This window comes from Neoarius graeffei, chromosome 22 (genome assembly GCF_027579695.1).
Source record: "Neoarius graeffei isolate fNeoGra1 chromosome 22, fNeoGra1.pri, whole genome shotgun sequence".
In the NCBI taxonomy this organism is placed as follows: domain Eukaryota; kingdom Metazoa; phylum Chordata; class Actinopteri; order Siluriformes; family Ariidae; genus Neoarius; species Neoarius graeffei.
Window position 1 is genome coordinate 10,093,910 of NC_083590.1, and position 22,807 is coordinate 10,116,716.

Below are 22,807 nucleotides of genomic sequence, written 5' to 3' on the forward strand. Positions count from 1 at the left end.
GTTGCGTGATGCTTTGAAATATCTCTTAATGCTAGTGTTGCCACACGTCCAGGTTTTTCCGGGATTGTCCCGGTTTTTTGTGGAAAATGGAAAATGTCCAGGAAAATGGAATAACCTTCCCGGGACACGTTTTGTCCCGGTTTTTTACTTCCTCACATTATCCCCCATTGAAATAAACACAAATCATTAATGTTTCTCGCAGCCACTTAACATATTAATAGTTTTCACGTAAGCGGGCATATTGTAGGCAGCTGCTTGTGTGGCCTCACCGAATGTTTGCGCACGCAGCCAGTCGCCGTTGCTAGGTGATCGTGGTCAATACAACGGCGGCCGCGCGAAATCAAAGATACTGGAATACCGTAATACCAAACAATAGGTGAGAGTTCCCTTGGTCGGTGCGCGAGTAGGCTGGCTGTCTACTTCCTATGTTCTGATTCTGATAAAGGCTGGTTCTAAAGCCTGGGCCAATTTCATCAATAAATGAATCATTAAATAAATCATTAAATATATCAAAAAAGAATGCCTGAACACTGGCGTGAGAAATGAATAAATCAGTTGTCCCAATAACATAGCACCTCTCTCTTGTGATTAAAACAAAGGATTAGGGCTATTTGGTATGATACGGTAGTCTAACTTTTAAAGTTCAGTTCTCCAGAGAAAAGGCTAAAACAACAACGAAGCAGACTGAGAGAAATTATATTGATTATATTTGTATTATTTTGATTTGGAAACGGAATGGGAGGAGAGACTCTTCAGGGGGCTGTTAGCCTACTATTAAATATTTGTTTAAAAAAAAAATTGGCGTCCAAATAAGATCATTCCTATATGAACTTATTTTTTGTAATAATATTTGTGGTAGTGCCCATTTAAGGGTTAAGAAGACAAAATGAATTTTAACTAAACGCCTAACTGCACCAGTTGAACTGTTTTATTTTTAAACGTGAACATTCACATAAGGCATAAGGCATCGTAGATGTGCGTGTCCGCAGCCCTCAACCCCCGCGCTCGTACGTGTGCGCAGGCGCGACCGCCGACCGATGTGTCCCGGTTTTTTACAACTCAGATGTGGCAACCCTACTTAATGCACAAAATTCGCTTTGCTGCTTAATCCATACCACAATGCACACAATTCGCTATGCTGCTTTTAAATAGTACATTTGAGGCATAGGCGCACGTTACACAGTAGGCCGAAACAAAATATTATTTTTTTCTCGGTAATACCGTATACCTCGGGAAAACACAGAGACGGTTTAAAGGTATCAAAATTTGGATACCGCCCAACCCTACTGCCCATTGTGTAGTTATGATTGTCTCTATGCTTGCCATCCTTCCACTTGCAAGTGGTGAGTGACTTGCGCATGCCCGATATGCACTGGGATCACACACACAGCGGCTCAGTCCCGAATCACTGCTCGTGCGCTTCACTCGCGCGCTCTGTGAGCTGCGCAGGGCCGGAGTGCGCACCCTCCAGAGGGCACTCGCTGTTCAGGGCGGAGTGATTTGGAGCGCAGCCGCTGAGGAGGAAGCGCTGAGCCGCACTGACACATTTCAACTTGCGTCATGTGATTAGCGTATCCGTGTATTGGCGTTGCTGTGTGCACGCGAATCGTTTTAAAAACGTTAATCTGATGATCCGCTGATACGGTCTAATGTAAACACCACCTAACTTTTCCAGCCTCTTATTGCCCTTGTCCCAACTTTTTTGAGATGTGTAGCTGTCATGAAATTTCAAATGAGCCAATATTTGGCATGAAACTTCAAAATGTCTCACTTTCGACATTTGATATGTTGTCTATGTTCTATTGTGAATACAATATCAGTTTTTGAGATTTGTAAATTATTGCATTCCGTTTTTATTTACAATTTGTACTTTGTCCCAACTTTTTTGGAATCAGGGTTGTAAACTAATGCCTTGTTGAGGGTCAGAGGAAAATGGCCAGATTGGTTCAGGAAGGATATAGTAACTCATATAATCAGTGGTTAAATTGGCTTTTGTAAGGAGGGGGAGCCCTTCTTCACTCACAGTGGTCAATATCTCATCTCATCTCATTATCTCTAGCCGCTTTATCCTGTTCTACAGGGTTGCAGGCAAGCTGGAGCCTATCCCAGCTGACTACGGACGAAAGGCGGGGTACACCCTGGACAAGTCGCCAGGTCATCACAGGGCTGACGCATAGACACAGACAACCATTCACACTCACATTCACACCTACGGTCAATTTAGAGTCACCAGTTAACCTAACCTGCATGTCTTTGGACTGTGGGGGAAACCGGAGCACCCGGAGGAAACCCACGCAGACACGGGGAGAACATGCAAACTCCACACAGAAAGGCCCTCGCCGGCCACGGGGCTCGAACCCGGACCTTCTTGCTGTGAGGTGACAGCACTAACCACTACACCACCGTGCCGCCCTGGTCAATATCTCTCAAAACATTTTTATTTATTGCACCATCAGTTTAATACATATTTTATCAACTTATGGCCTACTTATTTATATCTCACATCAATGCACATACTGGTAACTTATTAAGCCTACGTTTCACTATCAATCTACACTGTAATTTGTAAAACTTATTCACAATATACACCACCAATTCACATATTAGCAATTGTTATTTACATCTCATCAATCTACACTATTATTTGCATTACTTGTTTACATCTCATACCATCAATTCACATATTAACAATAGTTCTTTACATCTCACACCAGAAATCTACATCAATCAAATCAATTGTTTGCTAAACTTACTTACATGTCACAACATCAAACCACATATCAGCAATAGCCAGTCATTACAATTTAATTTACAACTTTCCAAACAGGACTTAGATCAAGTTTCTCCTGCCTTTCCTGTCTCTGTGCTCCCGGGGAGACTCCCAGAGCGTCCGGGAGACGAGGGATGTCTGAATCGTTTAATTTTGTTATTTAGTCTAGTCTCAGTGCCCCACAGCAACCTCATAACTTTGGCCAACCAAAGCAACATTGGATTGGGAGTGGAGCCCATGAGCCAATGGAAAAGTCCAGGCTGCCAGTTCTCACTATCACGAGGGCGGTTTGCTGGCGTTCCATGCGCAAAGACAGGTTAGCGGGCATCCATTAAATTAGCAACTCAATTTTCTGATATTTACCTAAAAGCTAAAAACACAGAAAACAGCTACAACTTAGTAAATGAAGATGACAGAACTACAGACAAAAAGATCTGAACTTCAGCAAATGGAGGCGTGAATTTTTCGACTAGCATCCTGTCTGTCAGTGTTGGCTAACGTTACTGATGTCATCTGCTGCACTAGGATATTTTACCTGAGAAAGTTTCTCAACTAAAGACAAAATAAACAAAAGAACCATGACTTACCTCTGTCTGCTTTGCTAAGGCATCGTGTTTAGCAGATAGTTACAACTTCGTACGACATAAATCGTCATAAAATATAAAGTATGCCGGACTGATAGAAAACAGTGGTGCCAATTTCTTGAGCTGAAGTCCATTAACGTTAACATTCAACGTATGATGACGCTGTGTGATGTTACGCATTCTCGCAGCGCATGCGCATTCAATGATAATTCAATTAAAATGTTTTTTTTTTTAAATTGATGGGTGTAATTCACTTTAGCTTATTTTTTTGTTGTCTAAATCATTACTGACGAACTCTCACATTGATGGTGTTTTTAGAATAGATGAAAATGAATAAAAGTATTATATTATTATAACAAACACTGAAGCAGAGGGAGCTCAGCTCCTGCTGGCTGGACTGCCGAGGCGAGGAGGCGGAGCTGAGCTCCGGAGGGCTCCGGCCCAATTTAATCTCTGCATATAATCACTCTTTACAACTGTGGTGAGCAGAAAAGCATCTCAGCATGCAACAGAGAGAGAGAACACAACATTGGGTTCCACTCCCGCAGCCAAGAACAGGGATCTTAGGCAGCTGGGCCATAGAAGGTTCACGCTGCACGCTGCACGCTACACGTGAAGAACCGGACCCTGGGCCATTAAACTTCATGCTTGGATGTTCACGTGTTGCGTCTGTTCTACTTTGACCGAGTAACCAACAATACGGACTCTTCGGATGACGACGATTGCCTCATTCTGCTTTTACTGAGACAGAGGAAGAGAAAAAGGAACAGAATTTGGAGCCGAGAACACTTCCTTCTGAGAGAATCCCGTGGTGAATTTCACCGAACATTCTATAATCTGCTTGACAATCCCGATGAAGAACTCATTCTCATCTCATTATCTGTAGCCGCTTTATCCTTCTACAGGGTCGCAGGCAAGCTGGAGCCTATCCCAGCTGACTACGGGCGAAAGGCGGGGTACACCCTGGACAAGTCGCCAGGTCATCACAGGGCTAACACATAGACAACCATTCACACCTACGGTCAATTTAGAGTCACCAGTTAACCTAACCTGCATGTCTTTGGACTGTGGGGGAAACCGGAGCACCTGGAGGAAACCCACGCGGACACGGGGAGAACATGCAAACTCCACACAGAAAGGCCCTCGCCGGCCCCGGGGCTCGAACCCAGGACCTTCTTGCTGTGAGGCGACAGCGCTAACCACTACACCACCGTGCTGCCCCGATGAAGAACTATTTTTCAATTATACCATTCAATTATATTTTTTCTGAAGTTTTCCCCTGAAAGCATAGAGTTATCTCCCTAGACCCGTTCTGATTGGCTGGCGCGGCGGTGACCGCATGCATTGACTGGAATTTCCATCTTCACGCCTAGAAAAAAGTGTGCATGTTCATTTCTCGCTTCACGCGTGAAGTGTGCAGCGTGCAACGTGAACGCCGTTCTATGGCCCAGAGCAAGTCATGCTACGTTTGTCCACTTTTCTTTACACGCGTGTAGCGTGCAGCATGCAGCGTGAACCTTCTATGGCCCAGCTGCCTTAGAATCAAGAACACGTTCCTATTAAAGTGGCCGGCGAGTGTAGTTTCTTGGGTTGTGTTGAATTATTGGTGTTTCTTTCCCATATCTACTTCAGCTCTCCTCTTTCTGATTATGTTCGTGCAGATGTGGCAATGAATAAATAAACAAATTAAGTAAGCTATGAGAGTATACATGTGCCTAATAATCTGATTACTGGGTTCAAATCTGTAAGCAGGTTAATTCGGTATTAGATAATATAGTGTGATCTATTATCATATTTTTACATGAAATTGTATTAAATACTCCGGATAATAATCGGATTACTAGTGGACATGTCGACACCGTCAGGTTATCCATTTTGAGAAATACAATGTTTTAAATTGTGTGTGTGTGGGGGGGGGGGAATCACGCACTCGGACCTTCAGATCGGACTGCAACTGCAATCCTGAGGGTTTAAAAACTGACCGGAAATCGGCACTTTAACACGTCAGGATAAACACGGGTATTAAAAAAAAAAATCAGGTCATGTGATGTAGAGTCATACCTGTGCAGGTGTGTCTGTTTCATTAATGGGCTGCCCATCAAACCGGAATCGGATTTGCCTCATTGTCAGTCCCTAAAAGCAAAAAGAGATGGGGGGGGGGGGGGCACTTGGTTCAGCACTTCTCTCACACACACGGACCCAAGGGAGGCCATCGCTCCCCCGCTGCTGATTAGCTAAAGATGTGGAATCAATATTACATTTATTCTGCACATTTCCAGATGATCTGCAGATGTGCCATTTACCTTCTCGAGACAAACACATCATTCGGATGATAAGCCTCATCTCTCACCGTTACCCCAGTCCTGTTAAAGCTGCTATCACGCAATACCACATCACTCGGATAGCTTCATGATTGAACGTGTTAGGGTTTGTCGAGATAAAGATCGCGGTCGGGCTGGGAGATATCACGATGAAGTACACCACGGTACAATTTCCTGACATGACATTGTTAGAGATTTTTTTTTTTAAAGAACAAATACAACCCCTGAAAAGGTTGTATTTAAAAAAAAATCCAGTAAGATGTGTTTTATATGCATAAAAAAAAAAACCTGCATCATTGCATTACTGATAATTTATCCTGGTGTGAACGTAGTTTAAATGATTTTAACGAGACCGTCAGTGATGGCGTAGCTCACTCCGGCCCCGTCTAGTCCAGAAGGAACGATCTAAAGTGGGCCACCTTGCACAATAAATGTTGCAAGCTTTATATATACACTATAGACAAGCTACAGTGGGGCAAAAAAGTATTTAGTCAGCCACCAATTGTGCAAGTTCTCCCACTTAAAAAGATGAGAGAGGCCTGTAATTTTCATCATAGGTACACTTCAACTATGAGAGACAGAATGGGGGGAAAGAATCCAGGAAATCACATTGTAGGATTTTTAATGAATTAATTGGTAAATTCCTCAGTAAAATAAGTATTTGGTCACCTACAAACAAGCAAGATTTCTGGCTCTCACAGACCTGTAACTTCTTCTTTAAGAGGCTCCTCTGTCCTCCACTCGTTACCTGTATTAATGGCACCTGTTTGAACTCGTTATCAGTATAAAAGACACCTGTCCACAACCTCAAACAGTCACACTCCAAACTCCACTATGGCCAAGACCAAAGAGCTGTCAAAGGACACCAGAAACAAAATTGTAGACCTGCACCAGGCTGGGAAGACTGAATCTGCAATAGGTAAGCAGCTTGGTGTGAAGAAATCAACTGTGGGAGCAATTATTAGAAAATGGAAGACATACAAGACCACTGATAATCTCCCTCGATCTGGGGCTCCATGCAAGATCTCACCCCGTGGGGTCAAAATGATCACAAGAACGGTGAGCAAAAGTCCCAGAACCACACGGGGGGACCTAGTGAATGACCTGCAGAGAGCTGGGACCAAAGTAACAAAGGCTACCATCAGTAACACACTACGCCGCCAGGGACTCAAATCCTGCAGTGCCAGACGTGTCCCCCTGCTTAAGCCAGTACATGTCCAGGCCCGTCTGAAGTTTGCTAGAGAGCATTTGGATGATCCAGAAGAGGATTGGGAGAATGCCATATGGTCAGATGAAACCAAAATAGAACTTTTTGGTAAAAACTCAACTTGTCATGTTTGGAGGAGAAAGAATGCTGAGTTGCATCCAAAGAACACCATACCTACTGTGAAGCATGGGGGTGGAAACATCATGCTTTGGGGCTGTTTTTCTGCAAAGGGACCAGGACGACTGATCCATGTAAAGGAAAGAATGAATGGGGCCATGTATCATGAGATTTTGAGTGAAAACCTCCTTCCATCAGCAAGGGCATTGAAGATGAAACGTGGCTGGGTCTTTCAGCATGACAATGATCCCAAACACACCGCCCGGGCAATGGAGGAGTGGCTTCGTAAGAAGCATTTCAAGGTCCTGGAGTGGCCTAGCCAGTCTCCAGATCTCAACCCCATAGAAAATCTTTGGAGGGAGTTGAAAGTCCGTGTTGCCCAGCGACAGCCCCAAAACATCACTGCTCTAGAGGAGATCTGCATGGAGGAATGGGCCAAAATACCAGCAACAGTGTGTGAAAACCTTGTGAAGACTTACAGAAAACGTTTGACCTCTGTCACTGCCAACAAAGGGTATATAACAAAGTATTGAGATGAACTTTTGTTATTGACCAAATACTTATTTTCCACCATAATTTGCAAATAAATTCTTTAAAAATCAGACAATGTGATTTTCTGGATTTTTTTTTCTCATTCTGTCTCTCATAGTTGAAGTGTACCTATGATGAAAATTACAGGCCTCTCTCATCTTTTTAAGTGGGAGAACTTGCACAATTGGTGACTGACAAAATACTTTTTTGCCCCACTGTATATATAGAAGTGATATCCACCCTAGGAATACTGACCTATTTGCTAGAAAGAATTCAAAATGGCGAGGAATTGACAGATTTTTGTTGACGTGCTCATTAAGGCTTAATTAATCCATAACTTCATTAATAATTGTCATTAAGTGAATCTGGGTAGAAGTTATATGCACCCTAGGTTCCCCTACCTTCATGCTAGAAAGAATCAAAATCGGTGAAGAATTGAGGAAGAAGCAGCAATATGTGTGGAAACTGCTCGTTAGGGATTGATTAATTACTCCATATCTTCATTATTAATTGTGATTATGCAAATTTGTGTAGAAGAATAGAATAAGAATAAAAATCGAATAGAAAAAGAATAAAAATCGGTGAAGAATCGAGAGAGAAAAAGTGATTTTTGTGAAAATGTGGACGATGGCGGACGGACAACGCATGATGGCGTAAACTCATCGCCTGTCGGCCGGATGAGCTAATAAATGTATTAAATTTATGCAAATATCAAGCGTCAACCAATTAACTGCTGATCAATCAGATGCTAAGCTGCACTGGTTTGACTGTTAACGAGTGTCAGACCGATGAGTTAATTTAGAAATCAATCAAGCATCCATTTTATTACGCGTTCGCTAGCTAAACCGTAAGCCCCAGGGTCCGTATTTTCTGGTTGCCTAGCAACGGCATTCTTTTGACTTTATCCAGTGGCACACTGTGGCGTTTTCAACTTCTGTCCAAAGCTCAGATTTTCGACTTTCATTCAAACGCACCATAAAACATGTTGCACATTCCTTCTCGTTCTTCTGTTCATCATTCAAGGTTGTTTATATAAAGGAGGAATGTTCCCAAATAGGTTCGCTCTTATTAAATTACACACATACACATTTGTTTTTGTTCCAGATCCACAGCCTGGGTCGATTTCTCTCTGGCTAGACAACAAGCACGCAGAGTCATCTTTCAAACGCTCTGTCCATCCTCACAACGGCACGATTCATTTATAAGATCAGGAGCTGTAGCCTGACCCAAAAAAAAAAAAACAACCCACCATCGAGCATCATCTTACACAAGTACGAGCTTGTCGACTTTTGCCTCGATGTAATCACCACTACCATCCATCGGGCACTCGGGGTGAAAACCGTGACGCATGTTAGAACATAGTTTATGGTTTCTTGTACTCCGAGAGCACGCTCCAGCTTTGGGACAGGCGCCTGGTTCCTCTCAGCTCTCGGAGATTTATTGGATGTTCTTGAAATCAATAAAGTCGCAGGTTGGAAAGACTTCAAAAAACGTTGTTTGGCCACGCTTCAGATTGGACGGTGTAGTGTTTCTTTTATTTGCGTCTGTAGGAATCGGAGCGTCATACACTAGTTACACTTTATACTTCACTCGAAGCATTCTATTAATAAAAAACAAACAAAACTGTGGCTAATATGACAACTATATATTGACAAGGTGGCTAGCAGCGTTTTTTCCCTCTCCAGTTTTATTTGATGTGTGCGTTTAGAAGTAACGCATTCCAACTGGCGCTAGCTCACAGCTGAAATAGCATCCCATATCACGATACATTAAAGAAGCTTTTTTTTGACAAAATTAATATATTTTTAATCCTCAAAAAAGAGGAAAAATTGACTTTTTTTCATTTTAGCATAAGCTGCTATCAATTAGTTTTAATATTTAGTAGCTCATCCGGCCGACAGGTGATGAGTTTATGCCATGTGTTGTCCGTCATCTGTCTGTCCAATGTCATGAAAATCGCTTCTTTTCTCTCAATGCTTCACTGATTTTCATTCTTTTTGGCAGGAAGGTAGGTCTACCTGGGGTGCATATACTGTAGCTTCGACCCAAATTTGTATAACTGCAATTAATAATGAAGATATGGACTAATTGATCAATCCCTGATGAGCAGTTTCCACACAAATTGCTTCTTCTTCCTCAATTCTTCACCGATTTTTATTCCAGTCACGTGACCCGTCCGTGTTTACTCCGGCATATTGGACAACTTCAGGATTGTTTACCTTGCGCGAGCGTAATGGATCCAGGGAGTAATCCCCAAGAAAATTCGGAAAATACCCCATCTACGTCGCGCGATAACTTGTCTAAGTTTGTTCAGCATCTTGAAGGTGACGTGAGGCAGCGTCACGTGGAAAAGTGTTCCAGGTTGGGGATTGCAGATCCGTACAACTTGCCGCAATCCTTGTTCAGGGAAATTCGGAACTGCGGTGCCGGCGATTTGCCCGATCTGGCCGACCACGACATTTGCAATTTTCTTGTTAATTGTGAATCGTGTTACACTGGCAAAGCCCTCAAAGCTTATAAATATTTTGCTGCGGGATGCGTATCCCAACTATACCTCTGGAAGGTCCCGAAGAAGAATGTCTAGTTGATAACCTCACGGGTAAGTGGCATTAAGACGTTTATCATAAAGAGACTATGCAGGACGTTTTATCGTAAGAATGTTCGAAATTTAAACTCAGTTCCAGATAATGACAGGGTTGTAAATATGTATGTTTTTGTCTGAAAAACAGTAAATCAGAAAGCTGCGCACGTTTGCGCGGAAGCTGCGCAAATGTGCGCAGCTTTCTGATTTACTGTTTTCTTCTCATACTTCCTGTTTCATGGACTGTAACGGCATTTGCTCATTTAGTAATTTTAATACAGAATTTACTTTGATGAAATTATTCAGACACTCCAACGCCCCCCCCCCAAAAAAAAAAAAATCGGATCTGCACGATTTAGCCGTGAAAAAGGCGGCATCCGCCAAAAGGTGCGCCGTTTATTTTTTTGATCACAACTTGGTGATAGGTGGTGCAGTATACTACAATTATACAGCAAGTTCTAACTAATATTTTGAAAAGACCCCAATGGTCCAATAAAGTGTGCAGTGACTAAAAACAGCGTCTCTCCTCGTCTGCGGGGAATCTATAAAATGACAGGCCCTCCTTTTGGCCCTGTCTATTAGTACAACCAAATACTGAACAAGATATAACCATTCTCGAAAGATCTACTCCCACACACTTGATAATTAGAACGGGTTTGTCCAAGTTCTATGCGCGGCCATGCCGTCCAAGATGGCAGATAAACAAATATCACGTGACGTCACGTGCACGCTCTCTATACTGTAGCTTCGACCCAAATTTGCATAATTGCAATTAATAATGAAGATATGAACTAATTGATCAATCCCTGATGAGCAGTTTCCACACAAATCGCTTCTTCTTCCTCAATTATTCACCGATTTTGATTCTTTCTGGCAAATAGGTCGGTATTCCTAGGGTGGATATCGCTTCTGTATATAGCTTGCAACATTTATTGCGCAAGGGTGGCCCACTTTAGATCGTTCCTTCTGGATTAGACGGGGCTGGACGGAGTGAGCTGCGCCGTCATCGACGGTCTCGTTATAATTTACAAAAAAAAGCACACAAAAAAATGCTATAAAAAGATCCTGTGATGTCCAGAATATCTCCAAAAACTATACAGTGAGCTTGTTTATCCTGATATCCATTTTTAAATAATATTGTCTGGCTTTTTTTCACGGTCTATCAGATATATTCCATTCAGCTAGCATGATACTGAATGAACAAGTTGAAGATGAGTAGCTGAATGGAATATATCTGATAGACCGCGAAAAAAAGCCAGACAATATTATAATAATAATAATAATACATTCCTTTCAGGTGTTCGACACGTCTTTCTCTTTCAAAATCTTCCGTATTTAACGAAGCAAACCTGGCGGCCATGTTTGTTTACAAAGTCACTCGTTGGAATGGAAGTTTTACGTCTCCGACGTGTGATGTCATGTTGTCTTGACAACTGTGCAATATCGTAAACCATATTCAACACTCATTCTCCATTGGGTGGAGTGATGTAATACACGTAGGATAAGCGATATGCTAACAATATTGCATGCTGACAAACCAAATGAATGAAACACGTTTTTATTCCATTGAAAAAGCGCCCTGTATGGACATTAGATCTAGGGATGGCGAAAACTAAAAAAAATCTTGACCGACCACCAAGCCTCATTAGCCGGTTAAAGTCGGTTAACCTATAAGTTTAAACAGGGATGCAAACGGCGCGCCTTTTGGCGGATGCCGCCTTTTTCACGGCTGAATCGTGCAGATCCGATTTTTTTTTTTGGGGGGGGGGGGGGGGGGGGACGTTGGAGTGTCTGAATAATTTCATCAGAGTAAATTCTCATATCTCATTATCTGTAGCCGTTTTATCCTGTTCTACAGGGTCACAGGCAAGCTGGAGCCTATCCCAGCTGACTACGGGCGAAAGGCGGGGTACACCCTGGACAAGTCGCCAGGTCATCACAGGGCTGACACATAGACACAGACAACCATTCACACTCACATTCACACCTACGCTCAATTTAGAGTCACCAGTTAACCTAACCTGCATGTCTTTGGACTGTGGGGGAAACCGGAGCACCCGGAGGAAACCCACGCGGACACAGGGAGAACATGCAAACTCCACACAGAAAGGCCTTCGCCGGCCATGGGGCTCGAACCCGGACCTTCTTGCTGTGAGGCGACAGCGCTAACCACTACACCACCGTGCCGCCAGAGTAAATTCTGCACACGTTTTCTTCTCATACTTCCTATGTTTCACGGACTGTAACGGCATTTGCTTATTTAGTAATTTTAATACAGAATTTACTCTGATGAAATTATTCAGACACTCCAACGCCCCCCCTAAAAAAAAAAAAAATAAATAAATCGGGGCGGGAGGGTGGGACATGACTGAATGGGTGTTTCTGATTTGTCAGCTGTCGTCCTTACACCGCATGGCACGCCCCAAGCGTTTACAACACAGAATTCCAGGTTCTCCGCTCCAAAACGATTGATTTTTTTTTTTTTAACCGACAACCAAAAAAAAAATTTACCGGTTGACGTTGATTCGGTCAACCATCGGTCAAACGGTCATCGGTTAACATCCCTAATTAGATCATGTTGTAAGGTCGAGCCCGAGCACTTTTCTGCTTGCTCATCTACACACATCAGCATATGATACATCCTCCTGTCCATCAGTAAGAACTAGTTTTACTGTCTGAATGTTTATTACGGGACTGAGACGTGAGAAAACTACAGCTCATCCAACCACATGACCAGGATGAAATAAACACTGCACTGTTCCTTCGCTCTAAACTAGCCGTTTCTGATCTAATTAGGTTTCATCGTAGCTGCTGGCTGATGAGTTTATGTTTTGTGCAACTCTAACTAAAAACCAGGATGTAATATTAGGGAATTATTTAACTTGAGCTAATCTTACAGTGTATCAGATTTGATTTTTGGTTCAGTCGTTTTGGAAGTCAGGAACCGTTATCGTGATTAAAATACAATTATTGTACAACCGTATCGCGCCATCATGTGATGGAAACAACACTGCATCCTGGAAACATCAACGCTAATGCATTTATTCTGTCTATTTAAACAGAAAGAGGTGTGCGTGTGTGGTCACTCACCTGTCTCTCGCAGTAAGCCTTCATGAGTTTGCTGAGCGGCGTGTGCCTCTTAATCTTAAACTGCACCACTGAGCCGTCCTGTCCCGCCACCTTCAGGTTAATATGGTCATTGTTCTCAGTTTTCACTCCCTCCTACACACACACGAAAATGTAATCAGTGTCTCTTGACTGGAGCTACAACGAACAGTCTTTGGTTCTAGACTCTAGCCCCCCCCCCCGCTTTCACAGGAAGATGCCATTTGATTGACACTGCACTCCAACCAACCACATGCTTTAAAAAAACACAAAACCCTCTCTAATAACCTTTAAAGACGTGATGCTGTGAATCACTTCAACCCACAGACCATATCTCACTGCAACCTGTTAACTGTGTCATGGTCAAAAGTTTATTTTACTCTCCTTGGTGCAAACAGCGAATCACATTCACCTTCAAGATGCTCAATCCCTGGGGGCGTCGTGGCTCAGGTGGATAAGGTGCCATACCATAAATCCGGGGACCCGGGTTCGATTCCGACCCGAGGTCATTTCCCGATCCCTCTCCGTCTCTCTCTCTCTCCCACTCATTTCCTGTCTCTACACTGTCCTATCCAATAAAGGTGAAAAAAAAGCCCAAAAAATATCTTTAAAAAAAAAAAAGATGCTCAATCCCACGTCTGAGACTCAAACGAACATGATTACTAACTCACAGGAGGTTAGTCTTTACTCCACCTCAACTTCTGTCTACAAGATTCAGAATCATACCACCCACACTTCTGTGTGTACTCAGACACACAAGCTTCTGACGGATGTACAGACTTTTGAACATCCTGATTTTCTGAGCAAAACTGGATGTTTGTATTAAATTGTAAAGTATTGTTTAGTGCCATATAATGAACCTCACAAGGTTGTGGGAAAGGGCCGTGGGCTGTCCATTGCAATGTCAGCCAGACTGACTTTTCCTGTGAATGTGGGCGGGTCTTGGCCATGTTTACTGACCAAAAAAAAAAAAAAGTAACATCTACCTAAAACTCCAGATTGCACGAATAGTTTTTGTGTTATGAATTCTGATTTATACTTTGTCTTTTACAATGAAAACATCTGCACAATCTAAGTCAATCAAAAACTTCAGCTTTGGGATTTGAAATCCATTTAGAACCCTTTTTACTTCCTGTATGACTTGATACTGGAATCATTTGTCATCCCACGAGCTGGTGTCACCAAAAAGAAGATGGGTTTTCCATTTTGAGTCTGGTTCCTCTCTCAGGTTCTTCCTCATGTCATCTCAGGGTTTTTTTTTTCCCCCCTCACCACCGTCACCTCTGGCTTGTTCATTAAGGATCTAAAGCTACATCTGGTTTCCTGTAAATCTGCTTTGTGACAATGTCTATTGTTAAAACCACTAGGACGGGTGGGGAGAGGGGGGATTAGGCCCCACCCTTTTTTGCTTTTCTTTAAAATTATATGGTATAAAGAATCTAACTTTAATAGCAGTATAATAGATCAAACACAATTACAAATTAGCTGGCATCAAATCCAATGATAAAAGTGCAACAGTTTTACAGCACGTCAACTTTTTAAACAGTTGCACTGATTCCCCACAGGTTTGGGGCAATAAACCCCCAACAGAAGAGTCCAACTTTCAATTTCTATATCCTTTTACTGGGTGCCGTTATCACGCATTCCCATTGACTCCCAAGTAATCTGCAATAATGTCTGACATACTGGGGATAAATTCCATATATTTTCAATGTAGTGGGGCCTAATACCCCCATAATACCCCACAGGGCCTAATAACCCTCCCAATTGAGGTATTTCACCCACGTGACCAAGTCACGTGACGCAGCCATTTTGGACGTCACGCTTAAATCCTTCAGTGCAAGGCGGTATGAGATGGTGGAGACCTTTGCACATTTTAACAAGAAAGTAAGCTGTGATTCGTGTTAAATTGGATCTGTCTTTTATCACAAACACTGTACCCAGCCTTGGTATGGAGCCCTGTTTATTTATTTCTGCGTCCCGTTTCTTTCTAGCCTCTGTTATTGTGTTTTATGTCTGATGTCTGCTACATGCAACCCTAGACAAATTAACACTGCCTTGTTTCACTGCTCAGATGGGTTAACAAACACTGACCCATTTACTTTTTGCTATATATTTTATCAAAATTGCGTTAACTGATAAACTAACCTGAAATGAAATGATCACTGCAAAGTCTGGAGTACTCTGTTGGCTCCCAATCCTGTCTCTTCACAGCTGCAATCCATTTGGCCCTCTTGTCTGGGTCAGTAGGAAACCGGTAGTGATGTGTCGGTCACGAACGATCCGGTTCAAAGAGCCGGCTCTTTGAAGTGAACGACGGGAGCCGGCTCTTCGGTGGGAGCCGAGTTGGGGAGCCGAATTAGTTTTTTGTCCTTAGGTGCCTCAGAGAAAGAGACTTTCACAAAAAAACTTGCTATCCGATTGCGTCTTTGTGTTGTCTATTACCATTCAGAGGAAAAAAAGTAGCATGGTGTACGCCTACTTTTTTTGGTTGGGGGGGTTGATGTCATTCCCAGCTGCGAAAATACGAAAATTGGTGTAATGCTTAAAGCTGTGGAGCGCAGGGGAGAGGAGTCTGCGAGGCACCTGAGGAGGGGAAAATCAGCTGTGTATTTTATATTGGTAATGTAACACAGTTTTGCATTATGTTTGTGAGAAAATAATTTATTAATTGGTAAGTTTTATTTCTATAGCTAGAACATTGTTACACTGCTATACTTTACAAAGCTTTACAATGGCTACAAAAACTAAAAAATAAAATGGAAAACATCCTATTGATAAAATATAAATAATAATGTAATTAATTAACTAGTTAATTGCAGCAATTAAATCAAAAATAAAATCTCAGGAGCCGTTTGGGAGCCGAAAGAGCCGGCTCCTTATAGTAAGAAGAGCCAAAAGAGCCAACTCCCGAAAAACAGCCGAAATTCCCATCACTAGAAACCGGTAAAAGGAACGTCCTGCACGCTGTCCCTGTCTGTTGTGGCAGCCCACAGCACAACAAGCAAACACCATGGTTATTTATAGAGTGCTTACTGACAAATTAATCTATTCTAGGTGTCTGTAACACGTTTTTTTTTTTCAAGCTGGTTCTCCCTCTCTGTCTGCAGCGTTAGTATGTAGCTTGACGTTCAAAATGGCGGACACCGGGGCGTCACGTGACCCTGTGACGTCAGGTGAAATACCTCAATAGGGCCCAATACCCCCCCACAGGGCCTAATAACCCTTTGCCCTATATATACACATTTATTATACAGACATGAGTGTTTTACTGTGAAATACATCACTGGTATTTTTCATCCGAGCTCCATCCGGGACACGGAGACCCAAAACCATGACATAAACCTCTATAGACCCCTTTCACTGACGTCACCCGAAACCGGAAGTAAACAAACCCTGCGCCATATTGGAAGACCAACAAACTCGTGATTTGGGGGAAATAACGGCAGCGCGCGGTATGTGAACCCACGAGGCACTTGGTTCATCAAAAACCTACAATGGTAAACTTTTGTGCTGTGTTAGGGTTCTAACAAAGCTGATGGGAAAGGTGAAAAGAAGTCTTTCTACAGAATACCAGCTGTGATTGAGACACAAGGGGAGCAAACCAAGGAGCTTTCTGCCGGGAGACAGAGAGAGGATTTAGCTGCTTTATGCAGAGCTGATCTGAATACTTCAAATCTACAACAATACAGAATATGTTCAGACCATTTTGTTACTGGTAAGTCACTAGACTAGAGTGTTGTAGAACATTTTTTTAAATGTTTACTGAATAAAAACATCCTTAATTTTATCACATTTATGTTATATATTTCATTTCTTTCTTTTGTTTTAATTTTCCTCCCTCCATCCCTCTTTGGATTTTAAATATAGTTTTTCCACATGTCCAAATAATTCAAATATATATATAAATAAAAACATAAGTAATAAATTAAAAATAAATTATGAAATAAAAAAATCCATTCTCCCTTGCCCCGAGTCTTATCATATGGGTCAAACCCATCAATCACAGCCAGTTTCTCCACATACCGTGCCCTTTCTGCAGCTGGTAATGTACTCACATAACCAGAATTATCAGCCATCGTGTCACTTTACTCTCGCTCGTACTTTGTTTTATATTGTGAGTATGTATGTACGCATGTACTTGGTCTTCCAATATGGCGCCCTAACACAATCTCGCGGTACGGTGACGTCACGCGGTAGTCCTCTATATGTCACTTGAGAGGAAATCGATTAATTTTGATACATGTGGGGACTTTTTGTTTGTGAATGTGTCGATATAATAAAAAGAAAAGTCACACATTGGCTTGAAGATATGAAGTTTATCTTATGTTGAAAAACTCACTTTTCAGATGAAATCCCTTGCGGATCTGAGTGACACATTTAAATAACATTGGCTGGCCTTTTTTCATGGTCTATCAGATATATTCCATTCAGCTAGCATGATACTAAACGAGTCAAAGACGAGTAGCTGAATGGAATACATCTGATAGACCACGAAAAAATCCAGCCAGTATTATTATTATCCATACACATTCCTTTCGGGTGTTCAACGCGTCTTTCTCTTTCAAAATTCTCTCAAAACCTTCCGTGTTTAACGAAGCAAACCTGGCCGCCATGTTTGTTTATTTACAAAAACTGTCCCAGTCGCTTGCTAGCGCAGAAGTTTTACGTCTCCGACGTGTCATGTCATGTTGTCTTGACAACCATGCAATATCGTAAACCATATTCAACGCTCATTCTCCATTGCGTAGAGTGACGTAACACACGTAGGATAAGCGATATGCTAATAATATTGCGTTCTATCAAACCAAATGAATGAAACCTGCTAGAAGGGAATCGAACATGTTTTGATTCCATTGAAAAAGTGTCCTGGATGTATAGTGAAATATTCCTGATATTTCACTCTGATGACATCACTCCCAGTGTTTTCCTGCTGATTAGATGCGCGTTGTCAAAATGGTGAACCAGTTCAAAATTCTTTTGATTAATTTGCTGTGTGTGTGTGTCAGGACTGTGAAATAGAGATGACAAAATCCGAGGAAACAATTTTAGCAGGGGGTCTGGGGGGCACATCCCCCCAGAAGCTGAACAGATTTTGTGTATATTGATAGATTTGAAGCATCTCCTGAAAGCAAATATTTTCTCAACCATGCCATTTAATTTGAACTGTTATTATTATGTTGAAATATGAACAATATGAACTGATTTACCTTTTAACTGGTAAGGGTTCACTTGAAGAATGAAAATATATCAATAACATACCTCATATTGTAAATTCACTTATATTCTTGTGTCGATTCGTATCAGTTCATTGGGTACCATAATGTCTCTTCCAGGGGGGAAATTCTAGACTGACTATTAAATAATAGTCACTAATGTTCTTGTTTTTGAACTGATTCAATACCAAAATGTCTTTCTTGTTCATGTTAGACAGATTCTAGTCAAAAACTATATACAACTATTTACAAGTCAATATTTATATTTATTTCCTTTTCTTTGTTAGCAGTTTCTTCAGCTTAGAAAGCCTACTCTTTTCTTTCTATATGGCTTTTCCTTGCTCTTTTGGTCTCTCTTTCATTACGTATTCATGATAACAATGAACATTATGAACAATAAGTTAAAACTACATAAATAATAAATGTGAACAAGATGGTCTACCTGGTAATCTATAGTTCGACAGCTTCAATTTCACCAATTCCGCATGTTTTTTTCCTTTAACATGGTCAACCAAACGTGTTCTTCCACCAGAACCGTACTTCACATCCTGATGGCACAAGATGCAGTAAGCTTTCCCTGGTTCTTTTATCTTCTGTATGTGCTCATGGAGATATTCACTACCGGCTTTAAACTCCAGCCATCGCCAATTCCATGGATTTTTGATGCCGTTTTCCTTGTCAATGTTTTTGACATCGTCGGTCTCATCGTCCTCCCTCTGAACGATGTCCCTCTGTGACGCGGACATACCGCGAAATTCTCCTTTTCAAAAGCCGTTGATATCGAAAGCGTGTTTAAAGAGCACAATGGTAAAACGAAAAGAACACAAGATTCGCGCCGTGGTTTGTAAGCATGGCACAAATGCCGTAAACTGGTCTGTCATTGTCGCAAAAGAAAAAAGATACCAAAAAAATTACGATGTCGTTACAGAAAGAACAATTTGCGGTAGGCTCTTTCCCAGACTCGCCGGCTCGGTGACACTTGCTGTACGAGACTACTAGCGGTCGGTAGACAACAACCCCCCCCCCCCCCCCCCCCCAATTTTTTATTGCAAAATTAGATGATTTACTAAAATTATATTTTTGGCGGCCAAATTAGCGGAATTCCGCGGATTTTTCACAGCCCTGGTGTGTGTGTCCGTATAATATAAAGAACATTACACAGTGGCGCAAAGATATGAAGTTTATATCGTCATGTATATATAATTATTCTGAGTTAGCAGCAATAATAAACATTTTATTCAAGTGGCAAATAAATACCCGCTCATTTTGATTTATGATCATTACCACCATCCTTTGATATTTATCATATGCTGGGTGCGATTTGCTGGGGGGGGGTGGGGATCATCCCCCCCTCTGGTTTTTATCTCTGCTGAAAAAAAATCCTCGGGGACAACCCGTCAATAAAACAAACAAACCAAAAAAAAAGTTGACATGACAGGCATGTTGTGACACAGTTTTCTATGGTCTACATTGCACTCACTTTCAAAATGACCCGAAGTGGCAGCTTTGATGTTCATGAACGTCCCCAGCAAATAGATACATTGTAGAAAATAACAATATCTTTGCGTTCTTATAGAACGCAAAGATATTGTTATTTTCTACAATGTATCAATGTATCTGCAGGGATGCAAACAGCGTGCCTTTTGGCGGATGCTGCCTTTTTCACGGCCGATTTTTTTTTCTTTGGGGGGGGCGTTGGAGTGTCTGATTATAATTTCAAAGTAAATTCTGTATTAAAATTACTAAATAAGCAAATCCGTTACAGTCCATGAAACAGGAAGTATAAGGATGAGAAAAAAACAGTTTAAATCGGAAAGCTGCGCACAATGTGAACTGCGCCATCAGAGCAAACTGTTCATTTAGTATTCATGTATTTCAGTGATTTTCGAGTCACTGTCCATTTAATCCGGAGGGAGAGAAACATCACAGCAACGCGACAAGCAATGCGAACTTTGTCGTGTGTTAGTGTTCGTGTATTTAGTCAGAGAGATAGGAAGATGAATTTACTATCTCTGGTTTAGTGTTCGTTTTCATTTAGTGTTATTCATTTGATATCATCGGATGTTATTGAGCTGTTAGCCTATTGTTACCTTAATTTTGTGACGTTTCATGATTTAAAAAAAAAAACATCCCCCCTTCTGGTTTTTTGACAAATCGCACCCTGATCATATGTACACTGCTGTTATGAACTGAATAGAAATATAACTAACTACTAGTGTGATATTAGTCTTATTTATTTCCATTGTGTAAAATAAAACAAAAACAAAGCCCTGTCAGCCTCAGCACAGTGAGTACAGTATTAACTGCTTTGAAGAGAGAATTAGCTGCAGCTAGCTCATTAGCTATTTGAGACACAAACAGAAGGAAAGTCTTGGAAAAAAAAGAAATCAAAATGAAAAAGGTGAAATATGGTAATACTTTTAAACATTATGACCATATTTGATGGTGATAATCATCTGTAATATTTGCTAGCAAACAAACATCTACTTTATGCTAATGATGCTAAAACAATCAAAGTGCTGACAGGAAAAAGTGCCCAATTTTCATTTTTACAGCTTTAAATGTGTCACTGTGGCCATTTCATGACCACCAGCACGAATATACGTGTTCTGAACACAAACTTTATTAAATTAATCGCTCATGAACAGCCTTATTCGCTTAAAAACAAGCGTTTCGGCAGATTAGCCGAGCTAACTCGCTAGCTGTGTGATTATGGCGGCTACCCGCCTTAGCCAAAGCGCGTGCACGGCTCTTCCGGTGTTTGTGAAGCAGCAGTTGCGGTGTTTATCCACTAAGCGGAATATTCTCTCTCCGGGAACAGCTAGCCATCTTCTTCCCGGATTATTTTTATGCTCACGTTTTCCTACATTAAAAACGATCCGAACACGACATTAAATTTTTTTTATTATTATTATTTATTAATAAACACTCACCTTGGGTTTCTCGTCTGCCATGGTTAATGTATTTGCGCTGCCCTTACGCCACCACACAAAAGACTTCGCGGGGACGCGCACGTCCGCGCTCCCGCCTTGAAAAACCGGCCGCGACGTGCGCGGCCACGAGTCCGGCGCTCGTGCTCAGCGAGCGGCGCTGATTGGCCGAGAGCCGCAGGGCGCGCAGGAATCGGTGTGACGTCACGCGCGGGCGCACGAGTCGGCGCTGTGCTTGTGAACGTGCACGCGCGCGCCTGAAATGTACGGTGTTTCCTCTCCGCCAGTTGCGGACTGAATATACAAACATGTCCAGAAAAATACATTAAAGGCGCAAAAATGATCAGTTTTACTATTTAAATAGTCGTTAACGTGGTGAAAAAGGGGGCCATTTTGACCGGTAACCATGACAACAGAGACTGGGTCTGTGCGAGTGCCGGACGCCATCTTTGTTCAGGGATCTTATCTCATCAGCACGGATTTCCTTTAAAAACATATAAACGTTGTGATATGATCGGTTTAAATTAACCCCGATATCATGAATGAAGTTTAAACTCGCTTCTGTGTGGGACTTAAAGGACATGGATTTTTTTCTGGGTATAATTATGTATAAAGGACATAAGAAATGCCATCTAAATCACTGCAGGGCGTCAAAAATGTGAAAATCATCACATTATTCAACTTTTTTATACATCAGCGTAAAACAATGATTCGTTAAAGGTCCCATGGCATGGTGGTTTGTTGATGCTTTAAACGGGCTCGTGGAGGCTTCCGGATGTTATATCCGCAGCCTTTCTCGAAATGAACCCTCGGCACGTAAATATAGTCTCCTGGGAGAAAGCCCCATTTCAGCGCGTCGTTTTGCTAATGAGAAGCAGGAGGCGGGGAAGGGTAGAGGGTGGGGGCGGGCCATGGGGGGAGGGGCTTGACCAAGCTGCGCGCGCACACATACTCGCTGCTATCAGCGCCTGTAGCCACGCTGCTAAGACAAAACCCCGTTCTCCCTCGGACTCCTTTCGTAAACTCAACGTGACACAGAGAACAGAGAGTGAGAGTGTTCGGAGTGGTAGTTTACGAACGTATAATACCCTAGGCTTGAACACGCACTCCATAACCAAAGAGGATAGAAGCAGCAACTACAGCAACATATCGCTTATCCAACAGAAGACATGCATTGCGGAGCAATAGTCAAACATAAGCTCATAAGTTACAGTCAATTTCCAGACTAAACTCAGTTTAACAGAGCATGCTGCATGCGCTTTAGTTTTGTAGCGCAGATTACCTGGCTAACTGCAGGAAGCAGTTAGCTGCACAGCTAATGTAGCCATTGTTAGGCTAACGCACCGATTTTAAAACACGGCAAAACGACCAGTTATACACTTACTTGTTCGGTGTTTGTTGCTGATGCAGCAGGGATGCTTGGTACGGACCCAGGCTTCAGTGAC

At 42.0% G+C, this 22,807-nt stretch overlaps 1 protein-coding gene across 1 annotated transcript in view; it reads right to left on the reverse strand.

The window, feature by feature from the left end:
* LOC132870619 (small ubiquitin-related modifier 2) overlaps positions 1–21,474 on the reverse strand; it is a 31,656-nt gene extending 10,182 nt beyond the window's left edge. Inside the window, exons 1-3 of the mRNA XM_060904338.1 lie at positions 21,366–21,474; positions 13,202–13,333; positions 5,416–5,487 (exon numbers count right to left, since the gene is read on the reverse strand). Coding sequence (XP_060760321.1) covers positions 5,416–5,487; positions 13,202–13,333; positions 21,366–21,386 — 225 coding nt within the window. The 5' untranslated portion in view covers positions 21,387–21,474. The remainder of the gene's footprint in view (positions 1–5,415; positions 5,488–13,201; positions 13,334–21,365) is intronic.
* Positions 21,475–22,807: the final 1,333 nt, after the last annotated feature.